At 44.4% G+C, this 19052-nt stretch overlaps 1 protein-coding gene across 1 annotated transcript in view; it reads left to right on the top strand.

Annotated features, from left to right (window-relative positions):
- The window catches only part of AGBL1 (AGBL carboxypeptidase 1), a 377222-nt gene that overhangs the window by 79453 nt on the left and 278717 nt on the right, over positions 1–19052 (top strand). The window contains exons 10-15 of the mRNA XM_032806521.2: positions 2850–2966; positions 4046–4644; positions 7041–7124; positions 8808–8894; positions 9279–9427; positions 13491–13578. Coding sequence (XP_032662412.1) covers positions 2850–2966; positions 4046–4644; positions 7041–7124; positions 8808–8894; positions 9279–9427; positions 13491–13578 — 1124 coding nt within the window. The remainder of the gene's footprint in view (positions 1–2849; positions 2967–4045; positions 4645–7040; positions 7125–8807; positions 8895–9278; positions 9428–13490; positions 13579–19052) is intronic.

The following is a 19052-nucleotide window of genomic DNA, read 5'->3' as shown; positions in this document are numbered from 1 at the left end:
AGGTTAAGGAAAGAGTGTCTGTACATCTGGGTATAGTGCTTAGATTATCCACAAATACAAAGTTTGTTTTAAGTCATAAGATACATATTGTGCATAATCAGCAAAGCTAAATTTAGGTGAATACTTTTAAGAACACAGTTTAGATATTAGCATCCAAGTGTTCGGGTACATCACTCATGAAATGTTATACAGAGTTGGTTGTGGAAAGCAAATATAGCAATGAGTGAAGATTGTCCCTCAGTAACTGAGCATTTAGGGTAGGTTGTCCGTTTAGAAAATACAATCCATCAGGGAAGTATTTCAGTTACTTTCCCGACAGTGCTTCTCTTCGGCACTCCAACTCATCCCTCTTGCTATTGCCGATGTCCGGTGATGTGTTCTATGTAGGTGTCCCTCGACCACCTGATGACTTGATTTGTAACCCAACACCAGCCAAAGCGGATCACTTGGAGGAACACAACTCCTGTCTGCTAGATACCTACGCAGAGTAGTGTATTCATGTATATTCAGTTTGATCCTGAAGTCTCTCCCCTTCCCAAACTAGCCGTCGGGGGAGATTTCATTCAGACCCTGCTTACACATGCAGGTGTTTCTGCTGTGAAAATGCATCTTTGTACAAACACATTCTAGCATGAATGAGTTTTCGCCCTCTCAGACATCTTTGCAAATAAAACCTTGTTCCTACAAATGTTTGTGGTAATCACATTCAAAAGGGCACAAATGCCATGTGATCTGATGGATCTCAGATGAGTGTTCTTTTTGCTGTGTGGCTGCTCTGCCTACCTGAACATTAATATGTCACCCAAATGACAAAAAGAGAAGAAAACAAATGGGCTCAGTGTGCTAACCTGCTCTTTAGTGACTATTTATTTTCATCTGAAAACTGGCCAAACTGTTCATTAGAAATAATGTTCTTTGCTAACTTAACCCCTTTGTTGTTTAGTGTTCATTCCCAAACACATCCTAAAATCTGTAATTATGTTCATTATTCATGAGGATTCACCGACTAGTTGGGAACAGTTTTTAGTTTATTGGGTATTTACCAACACTTTGCTTTGAATATAAATTTTATTTATTGGTCTCGTAGGATTGGTCTCATAAGTCTCATGCTACCCCGCTTTCTGGCTGAACTTTTACACAGATCGATAATGGAGGATGAATAGTGAACGTGTGCAAAGAATCATTTGTGCTCAAATTCCTGATACTTTTGTGATTGAAAACCTTTTTCACAGCTACCTGGCAGGTGTCCAAATATTCGTGAATAATGTCTAATACTAATCATAGTGAACATAGCACACCACTTTTATTGGTGAAAATATTTGTGAATCCTCTCTTTAACTATTTGATCAGCTCTACCAAAACCGGAATCCCCATACCAACTGATCATCCAGTCCTGTCACAAAGCCCATCCCCACCCCCCAAATCATTAAAACCCACCCCTACAGATCCCACATAATTCTCCAAACTGTCAATCCCTCCAAACCAGTCTTCAAGAGCCCAGCAAACCTCCAACACTCACTACTGACTCTCGTGTCGACCAGTCCCAACCATCGGCCTCAAATCAACACTAGTAACACTGTGTAGAAACAGCCCAGCCTTTCAGTACTGCTGTGGCTCAGGATTTGAACTGCTGTTGACACCCTGGTGTTCATGGGAGTTTGTTGATAAATAGAATAATTTCTGAAGGTATTATCAAGAGCAAATAGCTTCTTTGCTTTGGTTTGGTGGTGAATGCTTGCTAATTGCATGCTGAATTATTTGAATTATGCTGTCATGTCACAACCATTCATCAATGCCATTTAGCCACCCAACTCCCCCCTCCCATTCTCTTATGCGATGACTAAACACTTGACACTGCATGTCTTTGACTCTTATATCTGATATGGATGGAATGCATGTCAATGCACGGTTGCCTTTGGATGTGAAAGCTTCAGGCAAGCTCCTTGTCCTTGCTTTATAGATAACTGCAAACACAAAAGATTTTTTTTTTAAAATGAACAGATGATGGATTGGTCAAGAGACTAAAAGCTATTTATCAACAGCATAGAAAGATATAAATAAAGTAACATGAGAAATCGGTACTTGAGTGTTCAGTGATGTGTGTAGTAGAGGGATGGGGATTTGGGTTTCGAAGGCAGAGAGAGAGGGTGCTGATGAGCAGCAGTGGGGACCAAGGCAATCTTGGGGTGAAGAGGGAGGACACTAGAAGATGCTAATTTTGCTGGTAATCAACTGCACTCATTTTTCCTGTGATGTACTGTGAGATTTTCTTGTTAAATCTAATTTGTTTGATTGTTGGGTCTCTGAATCAAAGGTATTTTCTCACTCCATTCAACACCTGAGACAGTATATCTCCTAGTTACCTCAGCACATCCTGGATACTCAGGAGACTGGCTAGTGGCTTTGGGTGCCACAATTTTTGGGTGGCCAAGTTGAGACACCTTTAAATGGGCGTGATTTTCAGAGGGTGGGTCTCAGCACTTTCTGAAAATCAAGCCCCTATAAGGTTTCTCAGCTTGGGCACTTGAATAGTGAAGCACCCAAACCCACTGCTCACTTTTGAAAATCTTGTCCTGGACTTCTGAGTTACTTGCCAATGGATCGTTCTATGGCTGTGGGCAGGTGACCTAACCTTTTGTGCCTCAGTTTGCCCTTCCATAAAATGAATGTAATTGCTCTCATCTAGTTGTCAGGGGTGGCTGGTTTACTTTACGTGTGTCAGGTGCTTAGAGATTCCCAGATGAAAGGTAGGATGTAATGTATCATTTTATAACTATCAACTCAGACACAGTCCCAAATGGGTTGATAGCACCTTTAATTTATTTCTTTTCCTACTTTGACTTTTGAAGGATGATGATTTGGAGACAGATGTGAACAAATTGAGCTCAAAGTCAGATCTTGACAGGCCAGAGGAGGAGCTTGAGCAGTATGAGGCAATGTGTCCTGAAATTTCCCTTACTTTCCAGGTAGGATATCATTGTGACTTCCTTTATCTGTGAACGCATGTAAGGATGTGGAGTACTGGAGATGCTGATTGAGAGAAGGTGGGTAGAAAGACATACTGCAAACGGGAGCACTGGATGACTTAAGGTATCAGAAGATCCAAAATGTAGACGCATCCGGAGCTCATTGGATTGACTGCAGCCCCAGCTGGTAGTGGGTGAAAGGTGTTAACATCTGAGAGCTGTTTGGTGGGATTTAACGAAAAGGCTGGGTCTCAGTTGACTAGGGCCAAGTGGCTAAATAATTAAATATCCACTTGAGAAAAAATCCACATCCACTAATGGACATTAAGTTGTATCCTTGTTGGTAGTTTCAACAGAGATGCAAAGAACCAAATGGAACATGGAGATTAAACTGGTTTATCTACCCTAGTGCTGGTTAGTCAAGATCAGGGTTGAAGCACAGGGATGGGGAAGCTTACATTGCCACTGCTTAAAATGCAGACAGTTCTGGGGTAGATCAACCCAGCTGTTTAACAGTTTGGGACAGGAAGTGAAGAAGAATATTGTACTGAGTACTAGAGGCAGAGGAATTTAGGGAGGCAGAATATAATTTTTCAAATTTAAACAAGACACCAGGGTTCATGCATCTCCTACCATACAAAATGCGGTGGTATTTGTAATGACTGCAAGTGGCCGGGAACTTGGATTAACATTGCAGTCCTGTACTTAGGAATGGCGGACCTTTGCCTGGCAGACTCGCCCCATTGCATAATGCTGGAGCATCAGTTCAAAGAGAAGCGCATCACTTTGTCTCATGCAATTTCCTGTAACGCTCCAGGTTTTGCTTGGAGGTTACCCAGCCAGCAGCTGATCCAGCCTGACCTTGTTTAGCTTGTGGGAACTGATGAGAGATCAGCTTGCGGGAATAGGAATGCTGGCAGATGGGTTGTGGGTTTCTATCTCTTTGGGTCACTGAGGCGAGCAGATTTTTAAAAGGCCTGTAAATTAAATGTTTTCCCTTTTATTTCTTCTATTTCCTTCTGGAAGGAGACACCATCTGTCTTTATTTCTTTTCTTTCTTTTATTCTTTAAATCTAAAGGAGCTGGAAACAGGGTCTGAAGATGAGAAGGGCTCTGAGGATATGCCTGGGAGCCTGCCAGGCATTCACCCCCTAGTCATTCCAAATGCTGCTTTCACGAAGCAGCAGTGTTGCAGACACAGGGACCAAAGTGCCATGGGGCCAGAACCAGAGGAAACGGCATTCAAGACTCCAGTGCAGAGCTGGGCAAAGAAGGCTAAATGCACTGGGGCTCCAGCCCTTGAAAAGCAAGTGATGGGAGAATCAGTCCAAGATGCAGATGCTCTTGGTGAAAGAGAAGATCTATACAGGAGCCATGCATCCACTCTGCATCCTCCCCTAAAAGAAGCCTCTTGGGACACAAGAACATTTCACACTCACTGTGCGAGCTGCTTCGGTCCCAGCCCTGTGTGTGGAGTGGGAGCCTCCAACACAGTGACAAAGCTTCTGGAGAGGCACCAAGGGGATATCCCATTCCACAGCCCCCACTTCTACATGGCCAGGGCTGGAAGCACCAAGTCCATTCCGGACTATAGGGTCTTGGCGTTCCCTGATTTTTGGGGCCACCAGCCCCCTCCTTATTACCAGTCCCTGCTGGAGCGGAAATATGGAGTTCAAAGGTGATTCTGCTTTATTATCATCCCAGAGGTAACTGTCCGCAGCTGGGAAAATAGGGACTCACTTCTTGTAGTACTGGGGACTCTCATGTCTTACTGCCTGGCTTTTGATGGGTGTTGATCATCACTTCTTGTCAAGTTTTATAGGTCTCTGCAGTCCTCACAGAGACCTACACAATGAATTATTATAAGAAGGGAAACTGAGCTATAGGCTTATACCATTCAGATTTTTCTCTTGAGGTTGAAGACACTGGCATCTAAGATTTTCTTGGCACGGATGGGGAATTAGGAGGCCTAATTCCTGCCTCTGCCAGTGGCCAAGTCATGTCACCTCTCCACTTTCCTTATCTGGAAGATAAAAGTGAATAAATACTTCTCTGCTTCCCCTGCTAAAGCAATTAAATAATTGTGAAGTGTGTTGGGATCCTCCCATGGAAGGCATTGTGCACCTGGCAATTAACATTAATGCTCTTACCTCATTTACATTGTAAGAAAGTAGTGTAACTTTAGTGCCCTCATGGCCAAGATTGAGTCTGGCAGCTCTGACCAAGAGAAGGCACGCGCAGGAATGCAGCAGGAAAAATTCCTTCCACTCCAGGGGCACCTGTTCCAACCCCCCCAGAGTGAACACACCCACCCACAGGAAAAGTACAATGGATATAACAAAGGGAGATATTTATTTACGGAGGGATGAGAGGAGAAAAACAACAAGGGGAAATATAGGGGGAGCAGTAGAACAGGGCTGCATCCAAACCAAGATCCCACAGGCCCAGTGGTAGCACAGTCTGGAAGGGCAGATATTGAGCCAGCTCCTCCTGGCTTCTGTCCTTGGGGGTCCCCGATCTGCTGCCCTGTTCTTCCCAGGCTTCAGGCAGGTTCTTTGCTGCTTCACTTTGTGAGGATCTGCAGGCTGCAGCCCTTCTCTCACCCAAAGCACCAGAGCCACACCCCCAAGTTTCCCTCTTTTTTTTTACTGCTCCCTCTCCCCCCTAGGAAAAAGATTTAAAGGGGCCATGCTTTTTAAACTCCAAAGGGTTACAGTAGATAAGGAAGTGTTTATTACTTCTCATAACACAAGAACTAGGGGTCACCAAATGAAATTAATAGGAAGCAGGTTTCAAACAAATAAAAGGAAATATTTCTTCACACAACATACTCAACCTGTGGAACTCTTTGCCAAAGGATGTTGTGAAGGCCAAGACCATAACAGGGTTCAAAAAGAGCTAGATAAATTCATGGAGGATAGATCTATCAATGCCTATTAGCCAGGATGGGTAAGGAATGGTGTCCCTAGCCTCTGTTTGCCAGAAACTGGGAATGAGCAACAGGGGATGAATCACTTGATGATTATCTGTTCTGTTCATTCCCTCTGGGGCACCTGGCACTGCCCACTGTCGGAAGACAGGATATTGGGCTAGATGGACCTTTGGTCTGACCCAGTAGGGCCATTCTTATGTTCTTGTGTTCAACTGAGGAGGATACATTGTGTGTTGGAGTGTAGGGGGTACTGTATTGGCAGAGAGGATTCTTCTCAGGACTACCCTCCCCTGTCCTGCCCCATGCGTGTCCCTCTGCAATTCCTTTAGAGGGCATTTGTTCTTAGTAGCACAAGCAATGCTTACCAAACGGCAAACAGGCTGGGTGATTCTGATGTCTCTTGAACTAAACTCTAGGACTGAATGATACTAATAACATGGCATTTACCAAGGCCACAAGTTTCTGAGCTATTCTGAACCTCTGTGCTCTATAGGGATGGGAACTCTTCCTGTTGCAGCTAAATGCCTGGAATCTTATTTACAGAGGCCATCATTCTCTCGCTTCTTCGCTGCACTAATGTTCTAAAAGCCCCGCTTTTATGACGATAATAACATATGTAACTATACAGTGAAGACAGGGATAATCATGTCATGCTTCAGTGTTTATGTTGATTGCTGCAAAGGTCAGGAAGGAAATCTCGAGAACACATATGGCATAGTACAACTGGTCATTACTGGGGGGATTGGAGGGGCTCATTCACCACTGTTGGAACCAGGAGTCTGTAATAGATAGACCAATAGTCTGATTCCTTGTGACAAATTCTCCATTGCTAGGTGTACATGACTCATTCACTGAGACTGAATGAGAAGAAATGGAGATAAATCCTACAGAATGTGAATCACAAGTCATTTAACTCTAAAGGTGTCTTCCAGTCATGAGAGTCATGCAAAAGCCAAACTGGTGAATGGCAAAAAGTGCTAAGGGATATTTTTGTTTAGTTGGAACAGGTATATAATTCTTCCCAGCCCCCTGGAAAGAATATCATAAGCCTCAGTTCACTTCCTCAGCAAAGATCCTCCAAGACAGAGGTATGTGTCTGCCTATGGCTGCAGACAGACTCACAATTTGTTTTTCTTTTCCAGGGCCAAAATATTTGAGGATGTTCGTCGTCTAATCCAGCCAGATGATGTGATAGACAGAGTTGTCTTTGATTTAGATGGGTGCAGGTAAGTCTTCCTTGTAGTGTACGTGACTGAGGGGGCACTACTGTTACTATCAGTAATAGATTAGGTGACTAGGTCAACAGATGGTGCATTTGATTCAACTTTGACAAACGTACAAAATATAAGACTGGTAGATAGGATCCAGTGTGAGGAACAAGGTTTTGTGACAAGGTGCGCCACTCACGGCCAGGATGGCGCCTCCTCACGCCATCTGGGGATTAGCATTGTGAGGTCGATGCCCCTTCTTGCAGTTGCCTTCTGTTTCTCTGCCTCTCTTATTAGGTCTGCAGCAGCTCTTCCCTTGCTCAGTGAGCTGCTGCTGCCTCTTCGTGACTCAGCCCTCTGGCCACGTTACAATACGCATTTTCTCCTTCCAGAGTACCAAAGTCTTCCTTCGGCCATCCTAGGCTTACTGGCCTTCCCATTCACTCCCTCAGTGGCTGGCAGGGAAACCTAGGCCTGCCCTCTACTCTGGGTTCTGGCTCAGGGGCCCTCTAGCCAGAAGTCAAGGTCTGCTCCTTCTTGGACCTTGCTGCCTTTCCCTGAGCCCTTTCCTTACCATCTGGCACGCCACCTCCCCCGAGGTTTGTCACCATTCCCTCCTCCCAGGGAGCAAATACAAGCTACATTTTTCTTCAGCCTTCAAACACTCCTCCCAGGGAATGACAGTAACTTATTTCTCAGCAGCCACCTCAGCTTCCAATTTCCTGTGTTTATAAATCCCAGCCCAGCTTGTTCCCTTTCGGCTTGGCTCCCTCCTTCCCTCAGAGGATTAGTTAGCTACCTGATTCCCCTCAGCTGTTACTTGTTGGGTTAATTAGCCCCCTTTTCTATCCACATTAACTTTTTTGGGGCAAGTGTGAGGTAAACACCCCTTCCCAGTGTCTCTCAGCACATGGCGGAGGGAAAGGATCTGCAAGCTATTGTGGAAGAGTCCCTGAAACCACCAGCCCAGTGCACAGCAGCAGTAGGAAAAGAAAACCAGATACTAGGTGGTTTTAGCAGAGCAATGGAACCTAAAACTAAAAGGGGTGGTACCATGATGCTGTGCAGTAATGCAGCTGTGAGACCCATCTTCGGTACTCTGACCCAGGCTGGGCACCATTTCCTGGCAAATCATTATTGTCCTTGAGAAGAGTCAGCACAGGGCAATGGAGAGGATCTCAAATCTGAAGCAAGTACATTCTGAGGAAAGGGTTAATGGGTCTGAGATTGTCCTCTTAGGAACACCGGACACAAGAGAGTTTGAGGTGACCTGGCGGGGGTTTGAAGAAGGAGGAGAGAAAATTTTAAAATTGCTCAAGATGAATTTAAAGGCTCCACAATTTAGGGGGGCAAAAGGTAAAAATGGGAGGAGTAAATGGAGAACTTGGCCACAGCCACTTCACAGAAAAGATAATAAACCCGTGGAATAAGTTAATGAGGAAGGTGATTGGAACAAAGAACCTAACTGAGATTGAGGAGTGTATGGATCTGTTCCTGGAGATAGGAAAATCGAGAGGGGGGAGAAAGTGGGATTTAGAATTACCCCATAAAGGCTGCTGCTTTGTGCTGGATGGCTGGGCCATAGCTGCTCTTAAATGCCTTCTGTTTGTAAGTCTAAATCACTATATAATTTATACTGGAGCGGTTACTGTTCCTTAAGGTAATTTTTGGTAGTAGACATATTTCTGTGTTTTGCTCCAGCCCCTCAAGCACAGATGCTCCAGACTGCCTGAGATTCTACTCCAAGTTTGAATCGGGAAACCTCCGCAAAGCCATCCAAGTGCGCAAGTAAGTAGCTTAGGTCTCAGCAATGGCTGTGTCCTATCCGGCCACACTTCTCTACTGTGTGAAAAGGTGAAGCACCGTGGACTTTAGAACAGTCAGCAAGGGGAGCAGAGCTTATGAATCACAGGTATTAGGTGGTGTGAAGTTAAAGGAAGGGAGAAACCAAGGTGTGAAAAAACATGACACTGTGCTAGAGTAGGACACGAGTGTGATGGCACGCTCGGCTAGTATTGGCTTCGATGGCATCCTGTGGTTCCCCCTCCCATTGTCGCCAGTGGCTAACAGCTGTAGTGTCTGTATGAGGCAGCTGCAGCGGTGGGTTTGTTATATCCCACCCTGTCAATCTGCCTGGCCCATGGTGACACCATCTCATGCCTTGCTCTCCAGATTTGAGTATGATTTGATCATGAACACTGATGTGAACACCATCCAGCACCACCAGTGGTTTTACTTTGAGGTCAGCACCATGAAGCCAGCCATTCCTTACCGCTTTAACATCATCAACTGCGAGAAGGTCAACAGCCAGTTTAATTACGGTATGAGCCTTTGGATGGACTGGGGTTCACTGGGCCATGCACAGGGCTACGCTATTGATTTCATGGGGTCTTCAACCTTCTTGTGTCTGTTAGAGTCCCATAGGTCATGGCTTGCTTACTTAGTCATAAGGTGCCTTCTGAACCATAAAGCAGGGGTGTGAACCTGGGGGTTTTCAGGGTATAATATCTTCTTACTCCTCTTCCTTTCTCTCCTTCCCATCTGCATAATTAATATGGGTTCCATTCCCACCCTCCACTCATACTACCAATTTCCTAGCAGCTAAGGTCTCCTGTCATGTCATCCTCTACTGTTAGGTCCACCTTCTGAATTAGTAGAGCTGGGTGGGGTCCCTCTTTGGTGCACAGCAGCTGCCACTCTGTTTTATTAGCGCAGCGCTCTGCTAATACACCCAGATAATGTGAGCACCATGCAAGACACAAACTATCTTATTTATACAGATAAAAGAGCGGGAATTAGACAAAGGGACAAAGAAAGCAAAACAGTAAAATTCACCTGGGGCACAGCATGTATGTCCTACTTCCTTACTAACTCTTATCGATCTAAGGCTAATACTTCACCAATTGCCCTTAAACGGTGCAATTGTTCTATGTTAATGTCTGTATTCCTGACACCTGGATTGCAGCATTCCAACAATTTTGCTTAAAGGTACAAGGCCTCAAAAAATGTTCTCTCTGTCTCCTCAAGGGCACACAGGGATGGGAGGAGGGATTTGGAGTTGAAGAGTAGGAGTTTGGAGACTGGGATATTTAAAAGTGGGACTGTGGGGGAAAGGAGGAGGATCTATTTGGACTGAACGAGTGGTGCAGAAGTGGAAAAATCTCATAAGGTTTGAATAAGTGTGGCTAATCTTCAAATAAACATCCACAGTTTAGGAGGCTTACTGAGAAATTAAAATCCACATCCAGACCTTCTGAGGTTTCTGCCAACATTAATAATAAAAGATTCTGTCTCTATTTTTGAGCTCCAGTTGCAGTCTGTGGTTCAGGAGGAAGGATGTGATGCCATAAAACAGGCAGGCAAATCAGAACTTTCAATGCCTATTTTAGAAGAGAAATTGTTTATTTTATATTCAGACTGTGTGTCGAATCCTCAGCTGGCATAGTTTGGCATTAGCACCAACCATTGCTTTCCATGAAGCTATGTTAATTTACACCAACTGAGGATCTGGCCCAGAATATTTAATAAGTGCACAATGTCAAACACTACTTCCCTTTATAGCTGTGTGGTTACATCTGCACAAATCAACAAGGGAACTACTTCAGGAGCAGTGTACTCACAACAAATAGCAAAGGGACTTAGGGCAGGTGTACGCTATAGCATTACTTTGGTATATCTATGTTGCTCAAAGGTGTGAAAAATGCACACCCCTGAGGGACATAGTTTTACCAGCCTATAATGACCAGAGCTTCTCCGGCTGGCATAGCTACTGCCTCTTGTGGAGGTGGATTATCTATGCCAACAGAAGAGGTTTCCTGTTGGCATAGAACATCTTTATTAACGCGCTGCAGCAGCACCAACGCAGCCTTTTAGGTGTAGACCTGCCCTGAGAATGACTTGCTATTACAGTTGCTTGCTGAGTGGTGCAATTCATTATAAATCATTTGCCGTAAGGATCAGAGTTCAAGTACTGAAATAACTCACAAATGAAAATGAATTTGCATTGTGCTATTCCACTTTCCTGAATCACCAAACAGTTCGGCATGACTGGGTAATTCTCTCAATGGCCTGAGAGTGAAGTACACTGAGGAGGAGGGGCAAAGGGGATGTCAGAGGCTGATATGGTACCTCTTGAAACTTATAGAGTATCTCTCGATGATATACCCTGTGCGGTAGCTTCAGTCGGGTAGACTCAGGCCCTTACTGGTGGAAAGTTCTCTGGCATCTGCTTCTCTGATCATAGCCAGCACTTATTAGCCCCTCACTTTTGTGAGCTTTCAGTAGATAGGAATCAAATTTTAAAATGTGCAATTAAAATATGTTTGGAAGAAAAATGTGAAAATAATATCCTGTGTTAGGAGGCTAGCCCCAGGGCCAGCTATTGTGTGGTCTGTGTGTGACTGCATGTTGGGGAAATTCTTGTCGTTGATTCTGATGCATTGAAAATGCATTGAAAGTCTAGCTATCTGAATGGAGTGAGGCCCATAGCACTGTTAGCAGCGTGCATGACATTGACTTCCACATATGAGAAAATATGCTACTTGCTGCTCCATGCACTTACCAGTGCTACTGTTCACCTCACTGAGCTGGAAGTTTCAAGTCCTGCTCCTGTGCAAAAGTGGCATGGGTGATGATGTGCTATAACATGGGTTGGCTGTGTACTGTGGCTGTCCTTCTGATCTCCCTGTCAAGTAGATGGTGCTGTGTAATTTTCATATCAGTGAAAGAACATCTTAAGGAGCAGTTGTAGTCAGCAGCAGAGCTGGTCAGAACATGGATTTCTTTCCTCATAGAAAATGTTGAATTTTTGTCAAAAAACTGAACAGTGTGGCCAAAAACTAGACTTTTCCATTGAGGAAATGAAAACAAAATATTTTGGTTTGTCTAAGTGAATTGTAAAGTTTTGTTTGGAGATAGTTTAATATTAAACTGTCCTGCTGTGGTGCCTCATGGGAGTTGTAGTTCTGGTACCTCATGTCCTCATTGTCTCTGAAAGGCCAGTCTTCGGGATAGGTATATATCTCCCATGATTCACCATGGCGTCCCCTCTATTAGCTGGTCTGTGCAGAAGCACTGCATGGATACATATAGATGCTGGAACTAGGAGTGCTGAGGGTGCTGCAGCACCCCCTGGCTTGAAGTGGTTTCCATTATATGCAGGGTTTACAGTTTGGTTCAATGGCTTTCAGCATCCCCACTGTAAAAATTGTTCCAGCTCCCACATGGATACATGAAGCAAAAATTGAAAGGTTAATCCGTGATGTGATTGAGTTTGTATTTGAAGTTCTTTCCATGTTACCTTCCTGTTGAAGTATAGGACAATCCTGTGTCTGCTCAGAGATGTTCTCCACAGCTGTTTAAGTGCTGATGAGTTACACCAAAGAAATCCTAAGGGAGGAAGCAAAATGCTGTGATTTTATAACCCTTTTTTTGGTGTGACGCAACTAATCCCCCCGCATTAATGACACCAAGGAGTATCCTATATATCTTAGATATTAACACACATTGGAATCATGGACTAGATGTAACGAGCAGCCTAGAGAAAGGCAGTAAATTGGACTGAATGAAGGAGACAAAGGCAGCAGAAAGAGAGGAAGGGAAAGAAATAGATGGGGAAGGTGCTATGGAGATTGTCAAAGATGAGGACAAGAAGCTTGCCCTAAATGTAGAACGAGAGCAAATAAATTGTATACCCATGTCTCAGTGGATAAAAATCTTCCTGCAAAGGAACTGGACTCATGCACCTGTGGATAATGTTTGCATAGTTTCTCTTCAGGGCATAAGGTGATAACATGGTGCAGGTCAGGAAGAAGTTGCCCCCCTGATATCATACAGTCCAATGAGGGATATTATTATTACAAGCATTTTTAGGGCATCCAGCTCTGTGTGTTCTTATGGGAGGTTTAATACCTTCTTATGAAGCATCCAATAGTAGCTGAGGTTAGCAAAAAGTATTAAGCTAGATGCAGCATCCATTGGTTGCTTCCATTATGGCAGGAGGTAGGTTTCCAGACTACTAGACTGACTATTGATGTATTACAGTGGGACAGGGGATGGGATAGTTGTCTAACCAGACCATTGGTCTGTCCAGTGTACTGATTCTTATGTTCTTCTTTTCTTCCTCATTCCCTTCCTCAGTCCCTGCATAAGCAGAGTTGCTTAGAATCTCTCACCTTGGAAAAGCAAGTAGGGCTGGTCCGTTTACTACTCATTTCCCTGTAGCTGGCTTCCCCTTTCCATAACTTTCTATAGAAAGTTGGCTGCTTTGAAATCAAGTGTGGGATGGGGAAAAAGTGTATCTGCTTTTGGTAAAAGAGCTGCAAAGAGTATGCATGTTCACGCAAAGGAAGTCATATCACCTGAATCTGCCTTTGTTTTATGTAGGCATGCAACCGGTCATGTATTCGGTGAAGGAAACTCTCCAAAGCAGGCCTCACTGGATTCGGGTGGGCTCTGATATCTGTTACTACAAGTAAGTGTTTCATTGGTGCATTCCTTTTGGCTTCCCTTCCCCTCCTGCTAACCCGTATTCATGTCATTAACCTTCAGCTGCCAGTGCCCCATTTCTCTCAGAGAATAAATTTATGCCAGCCTGCTGCATTCTGCACTCCGACAGCAGGGATTGGATGTGAGCGAGACCCTGTTAGTTGGTATGCAGGGGAGAGAGAGGATAAATGCAGAATTCTCTCTTCTGGAGTAAAGTGGTAGTAGAGAAGGGGGAAACCCTATGGTGACAACATGAAGCCCTCTTCATGTGTACACAGAAGCACAAAGGAGTGGTACCCAAATGGTCTTAAGGCCCTACGCCAGTGATTGGCAGAGAGGTGGACTGGGCAGCCTACCTGTTTTCGTTTCCATCCCCAACTTGTATCATTGGTGAGCCAAACTGAATGCAGCACGCACAGGATTAACAGAGTTTTAGTCACTCATTCTCCTTACCAAAGGGTGAGCTGTGATTTCAGATGGATTCATCTGGATGTTTCAGGGTGGTGGTCAGCACAGAGGACAGAGCTCCCTGCTCTACTTCTCCCATCACTGCCACATTTTCTCCAGAAATTAGTGTACTATATGGGTGAAACTCAGTCCCATCTTGAGCAAGTACAGACCCTTTTAAAATCTGCATGAGTTGTACCTGCTAACCTTGGCCCCAGTGACCACCTGGTGCTGTGTTGGCATGAGAGGGAAATTAGTTTTCCCAGAGCAGGATGGCATATGAAAATGATCCCACAGGCAGACAGCGAAGGCCTGAGCAGGGAGTGGCTTCGCTCACTTCACTTCATTTGGAGTTCTACCTGAAGGTGGCAGACACGTCTGCACCCTGAGCCATGCTCACTGGGTCTGTGGCATTGGTAATAAATGCCACACTCTGCTTCATCAGTAATAAAAACAGGGCCAACAATCAGAGAAAGCAGCAAAGAATCCTGTGGCACTTTATAGACTAACAGACATGCATCTGACGAAGTGGTTATTCACCCACAAAAGCTCTTGCTCCAAAACGTCTGTTAGTCCATAAAATGCCACAGGATTCTTCGCTGCTTTTAGAGACCCAGACTAACGCTGCTACCCCTCTGAATCAGAGAAAGCAGGCCCTAGGTTACAACAGGTCAACCAAAGACCTACCTGCCTTGAAGACAGGTAATCCTGTGGGGTTCCAGCCTTTAGAGAGTCTCCAAAAGGAGTAGACTAAAGGTGTAGTGAGGGTTGCACTGGCACCCAACTCATATGAGGTGATTATGCAAGAAAGAAGTGATCTGAAGGGCCAGGGGACACTTAACGAGCGGGCAGACACAAAATCTAGATAGAACCTACAGAGAGAGAGTCACCGAAGAGAGAGACAGAGAACCATCCAGAGGCCAACCCCACACGAAGGAAGAAGACTCCATAGAGAGATGGTTTTCTAGATAGGGAGACAGGGATAAGTCACTCCCATTGTGGTCATCCGTTGAGGAGACCAGGTGATCTTAAAGACTGTGTAACCAGCTGAGTCTGTGGTAAAGATAAGACTCCAACTCTGCTATGGTCTAGCAACCTAGAGTTGTCAACCCTCCAGGATTGTCCCGGGGTCTCCAGGAATTAAAGATTAAACTTTAATTAAAGATCATATCATGTGATGAAACCCCCAGGAGTACGTCCAATTGAAATTGGCAACCCTATAGCAACCTCTGGACAAAGGGACATGGGGTGGTGGTCTGGGCATCAATTATTGCTTTTTAATGTTTTATATTAAAATGTTTGTAAAATAGGGAAGATGTATCATGATCAGTAGAACTGGAGGAAGAGGGCCCATGTTCCCTGGAGGGACTGTTATTGATGGGAAACCAGGAATGCAGGGAGTTAGGCTGGAAGGAATTCAGTCACATGGACAGAGCAGTGCACGGGGTTTAATGAAGTTCCACTTGTTCAAATGAACCTGTGTTCCATTTCACTCTCTGCTAATAGACCACATGTGTCACAGCAAAGGGCAATCTCATCCACACATGGCCATGTGGTTTAGGGGCTTGTAGCACCCCGGGTAGAATTAATGCATTTCTCCTTGCAAAATAAACTGGGTTTTGTTTTGCTTTTTGCTGTTGTTTGTACATTTGGCCTAGAGGATTCAACATCATTGTTCTCACTCGCATGCACAACATCACAATCAATCCAAACACTGCCAGGTGCATTTACTGTGATGTTATCGCCTTGCAGGAGAAACACAGAGCCCCAAACTTATGTCATGACAGCAGTAAAAAAACCTTCCAGTTCTCTGTGAAAACAAACCCCAACTCCCTAAATAAAGCTTGCTTGGGGATCAAGGGTCATGGTTCTCTTACCTCTAATGGGTGCCTTGTCAGTAACAACTCAAATAACCATTTACCTTGCCCAAATAATGTCCCCACACTCATCTTTGTCCAGCTAACCTCTACTCCTCTTGACACTGTCCCCTCAGAAGCTTATGTGCTACTGTTGGACAGCTGGCCCCCACATACCTTCATTTTTATTAGTAATCGTGTTTTCTATGGTAGTGACTAAGGGCCAACCAAGAGTGGGGACCCCATTGTGTTAGATGCTGCACTAATCCTGTAGCCTTTGGCTTTTGTGCATGTGCTCATGGGTGCAGGCAGAATAGGCACCAGCAGATGCAGGATATGCAATGATTATATGCTGATTCTGATAGTAATGGCTCCTAATGTCATGAACAAGGCAGTTATTGTGTGGAGATTCGATAAAAGCTGACAAGTAAAGTTGGGCCATGAATGTGCAGTAAAATTCTTAATCGTATCCTGGACTGGGATCTGGTGGAGACATTAGCATAGGATTGTTTTGTTTTGCAGTATGCAGCGTCTTTCACTTGTACATTCAGTTATATGTCAATATATTTTTATACAGCCATCTATCAATCTGTTGTTCTTTCTAGGTTAACACACACCTCTTGTTCTTTCACCAATGACAGAGCAACTCCCCAATCATTGGAGCTTGTAGTATTCCAGTCTGTAGGCAGCAAATAGTTATATCTAGGAGCATTCAGAGTCTGTGGTTCCCCAAGCCGGTTGAAGATGGGAGCACTGTGAAGACAGCATGCTCAGTGGGTTTTGGTGGAAGAACCTTGTATCCTCCCCCAGCGCTTTGCTTATGCTGGTGATGGGTTCTGGAGGAAGCCTGAACCAACTCTGTTTGCCTGGAGGAAGGTTAACTGTGACCCCAGACTCTAAATGCATAAGTAAGGGGAAACTCAGTGTGGTTAACATGCCCACTCACCCACAAATTCCCATTATTTCTCATCTTCCACAGCTCAGATCTAAAGCAGCCTCTGAGCTGAAGGACAGCGGGAGGAGAGGCGCATACATGGTTTGTCTGTGTAATACATGCCGGCTGATCTCTCCTGACATTCATCTTCACTGGTGAGGGGAGATGGGAGAGCTCACTCATGAAGATGGATGTCGTAGGACCGCTCTGTCATTATATACCTTTCCCATACATCTCTTGAGAGAGATTTTATGTTATGGAGAATATTAGCAACTTAGCTGTCAAAAGGAAATTCCGTGACACGGCTGCTCTGTTTTATTGCTTCCCTGGGTGAAGTGCCAGGATACACACATGATAAATAGTCACAGTTATTATAAGATTGTCTAATTCACTTGTCGTCTTGGCAGCTGTTTATGTTAACACACACAATAATATTCCTTTCCAGCAAATTATTTAAAGAAAATGTCAGTGTATTGAATTGGTGAGAATGCACTTGGGCATTCAGTTCCAGAGTTTGTTTTCAGCTCATTGTTTAAACCGCAACTTTTCTGGGCATTGGATGCCTCAGAGGGTTGGTAATGGTGTATGAAGCAGTTTGTCTCTAGCCCACCAGTTGGAATCCTGCCTGGGTCACTAATCACTTATTCATTCCCATCTGGTAGGTGTTTTGGGGGCCTTTGTGATGTCAGAGAGTTTCACCTCTCTTTCCAGGGACCCTGTGTTCTCACTATAAAAATTACCATCACAATCAGTGCTACCTGGTCTTGTTAGTTTCCAGGAGAGAAGGCAATGCCTAAGTAAGGTATGGAATGGCATCTCCCCTTTCAGTCCTAAGGGTGGTCTTGGCTAGCCAAAGTTAAGACATTGATGCGGTGGTAGGTGGGCATGGGCCCTACTACCCATTTGACCAGAAGAATGGTTCCTTTCAGTCACTAGGGGGCACTGCTGCTTTCAACAGATTCTAAGTAGAGACTCAAAAATTATAACACCCACACAGGGTCTAGTCCTTGGAAAGGGAACTCCACTGCATTGTGTTCCATCCAGCCCCCATTTACCTGACCCAATAATGCCAGCCATCTTCTGCTGTCTGGTTTTTGTTAGTTTTTTCCACCATACCCTGCCATATAGACTCAGGCACTCTCTGTTTCCTGCGTTTGCTAAAAGAGTGTGTGAGACATACGCCTACCACACTGGAAGCCTAAGAATAGGTTCATGTGGGGAGAAAAACATGGTTAGATCCCAATGGGGTTAAAAGGTAGCAGGACAAAGTGGCTCCTTTGGGGAGGGACAGAATAGAGAAAGGGTAAATATTTCATCGTTATATTAGGCCCCATTTCCAGTGGGTCTAAAGTTATGGTATATATGAATTTTCCTCTACTACTTTAGTCTAAGCTGATAACCCACCGTATTCCATTTGTCACTTTTCCCATTGCCAGCAATGCTATTGGTCAAATGCAGATGGTTAAGGGAGTCAAAAGCCCATTTGAGTGAGTCACAGGCTGCTGCCTGGCTTGGAGCCTTTGAGTTCTTATCTCAGCTCTGCTGCTGACTCACTCCATGGTTTTGGGCAAGTCTCTTCACCTCTCTTGTAATATGAGGAAAATTATACTGATTTCTCTACCTTGTAGGTTCCCAAAGAATGCTAGCAGATAAGGAGTTTGTGAGGTTTTATTAACTAATCTTGGCAAAGGGCTTTGAACATGACAAGTGCTTTACACAGTAAGTGATAAGTATTATTATAATTGTTAATTAACTTGCAGTAGCTGCTGTTAGAGGTAAACTGCTTGGTAGACAGTAGATTTGAAGGACAGCAGCAAGCTTTATGATTTGACTATTATAAAGTGACTCAAAGGTACAGCAGATGTAGCTTTCATGCTGATAAAGCCATCACTGGGTCTTGCGTATCCTTTCTAAGAACCAGTTGCTTAGCTTCTGGAAAGAGTGCAGAGCTTTGGGCACATTTTGGGAAGAGAGGATAAATGAGGTTGCGGGGACCAGAGGTTGCTGTAGGTGAATGCGTGATCTTTTCCACCTTGGGGGATCACACAGATCAAATGTGAAAATATATTTAGTGGACTTGTCACGTGACCCATCCTAATATCACATCACATTTTGGCATAATTTAGTAAGATTATTATTTATTGTTTGTATTCTAGCAGTGTTCAGGGACCCCAACCAGGATTGTCCTGGGTTCTGTACAATTATGCAGAGAAAGACCATTCT

This window comes from Chelonoidis abingdonii, chromosome 9 (genome assembly GCF_003597395.2).
Source record: "Chelonoidis abingdonii isolate Lonesome George chromosome 9, CheloAbing_2.0, whole genome shotgun sequence".
Taxonomy (NCBI): Eukaryota; Metazoa; Chordata; order Testudines; family Testudinidae; genus Chelonoidis; species Chelonoidis abingdonii.
Note: the sequence above shows the minus strand (reverse complement) of the source record. Positions and strands in the feature narration are given on the sequence as shown.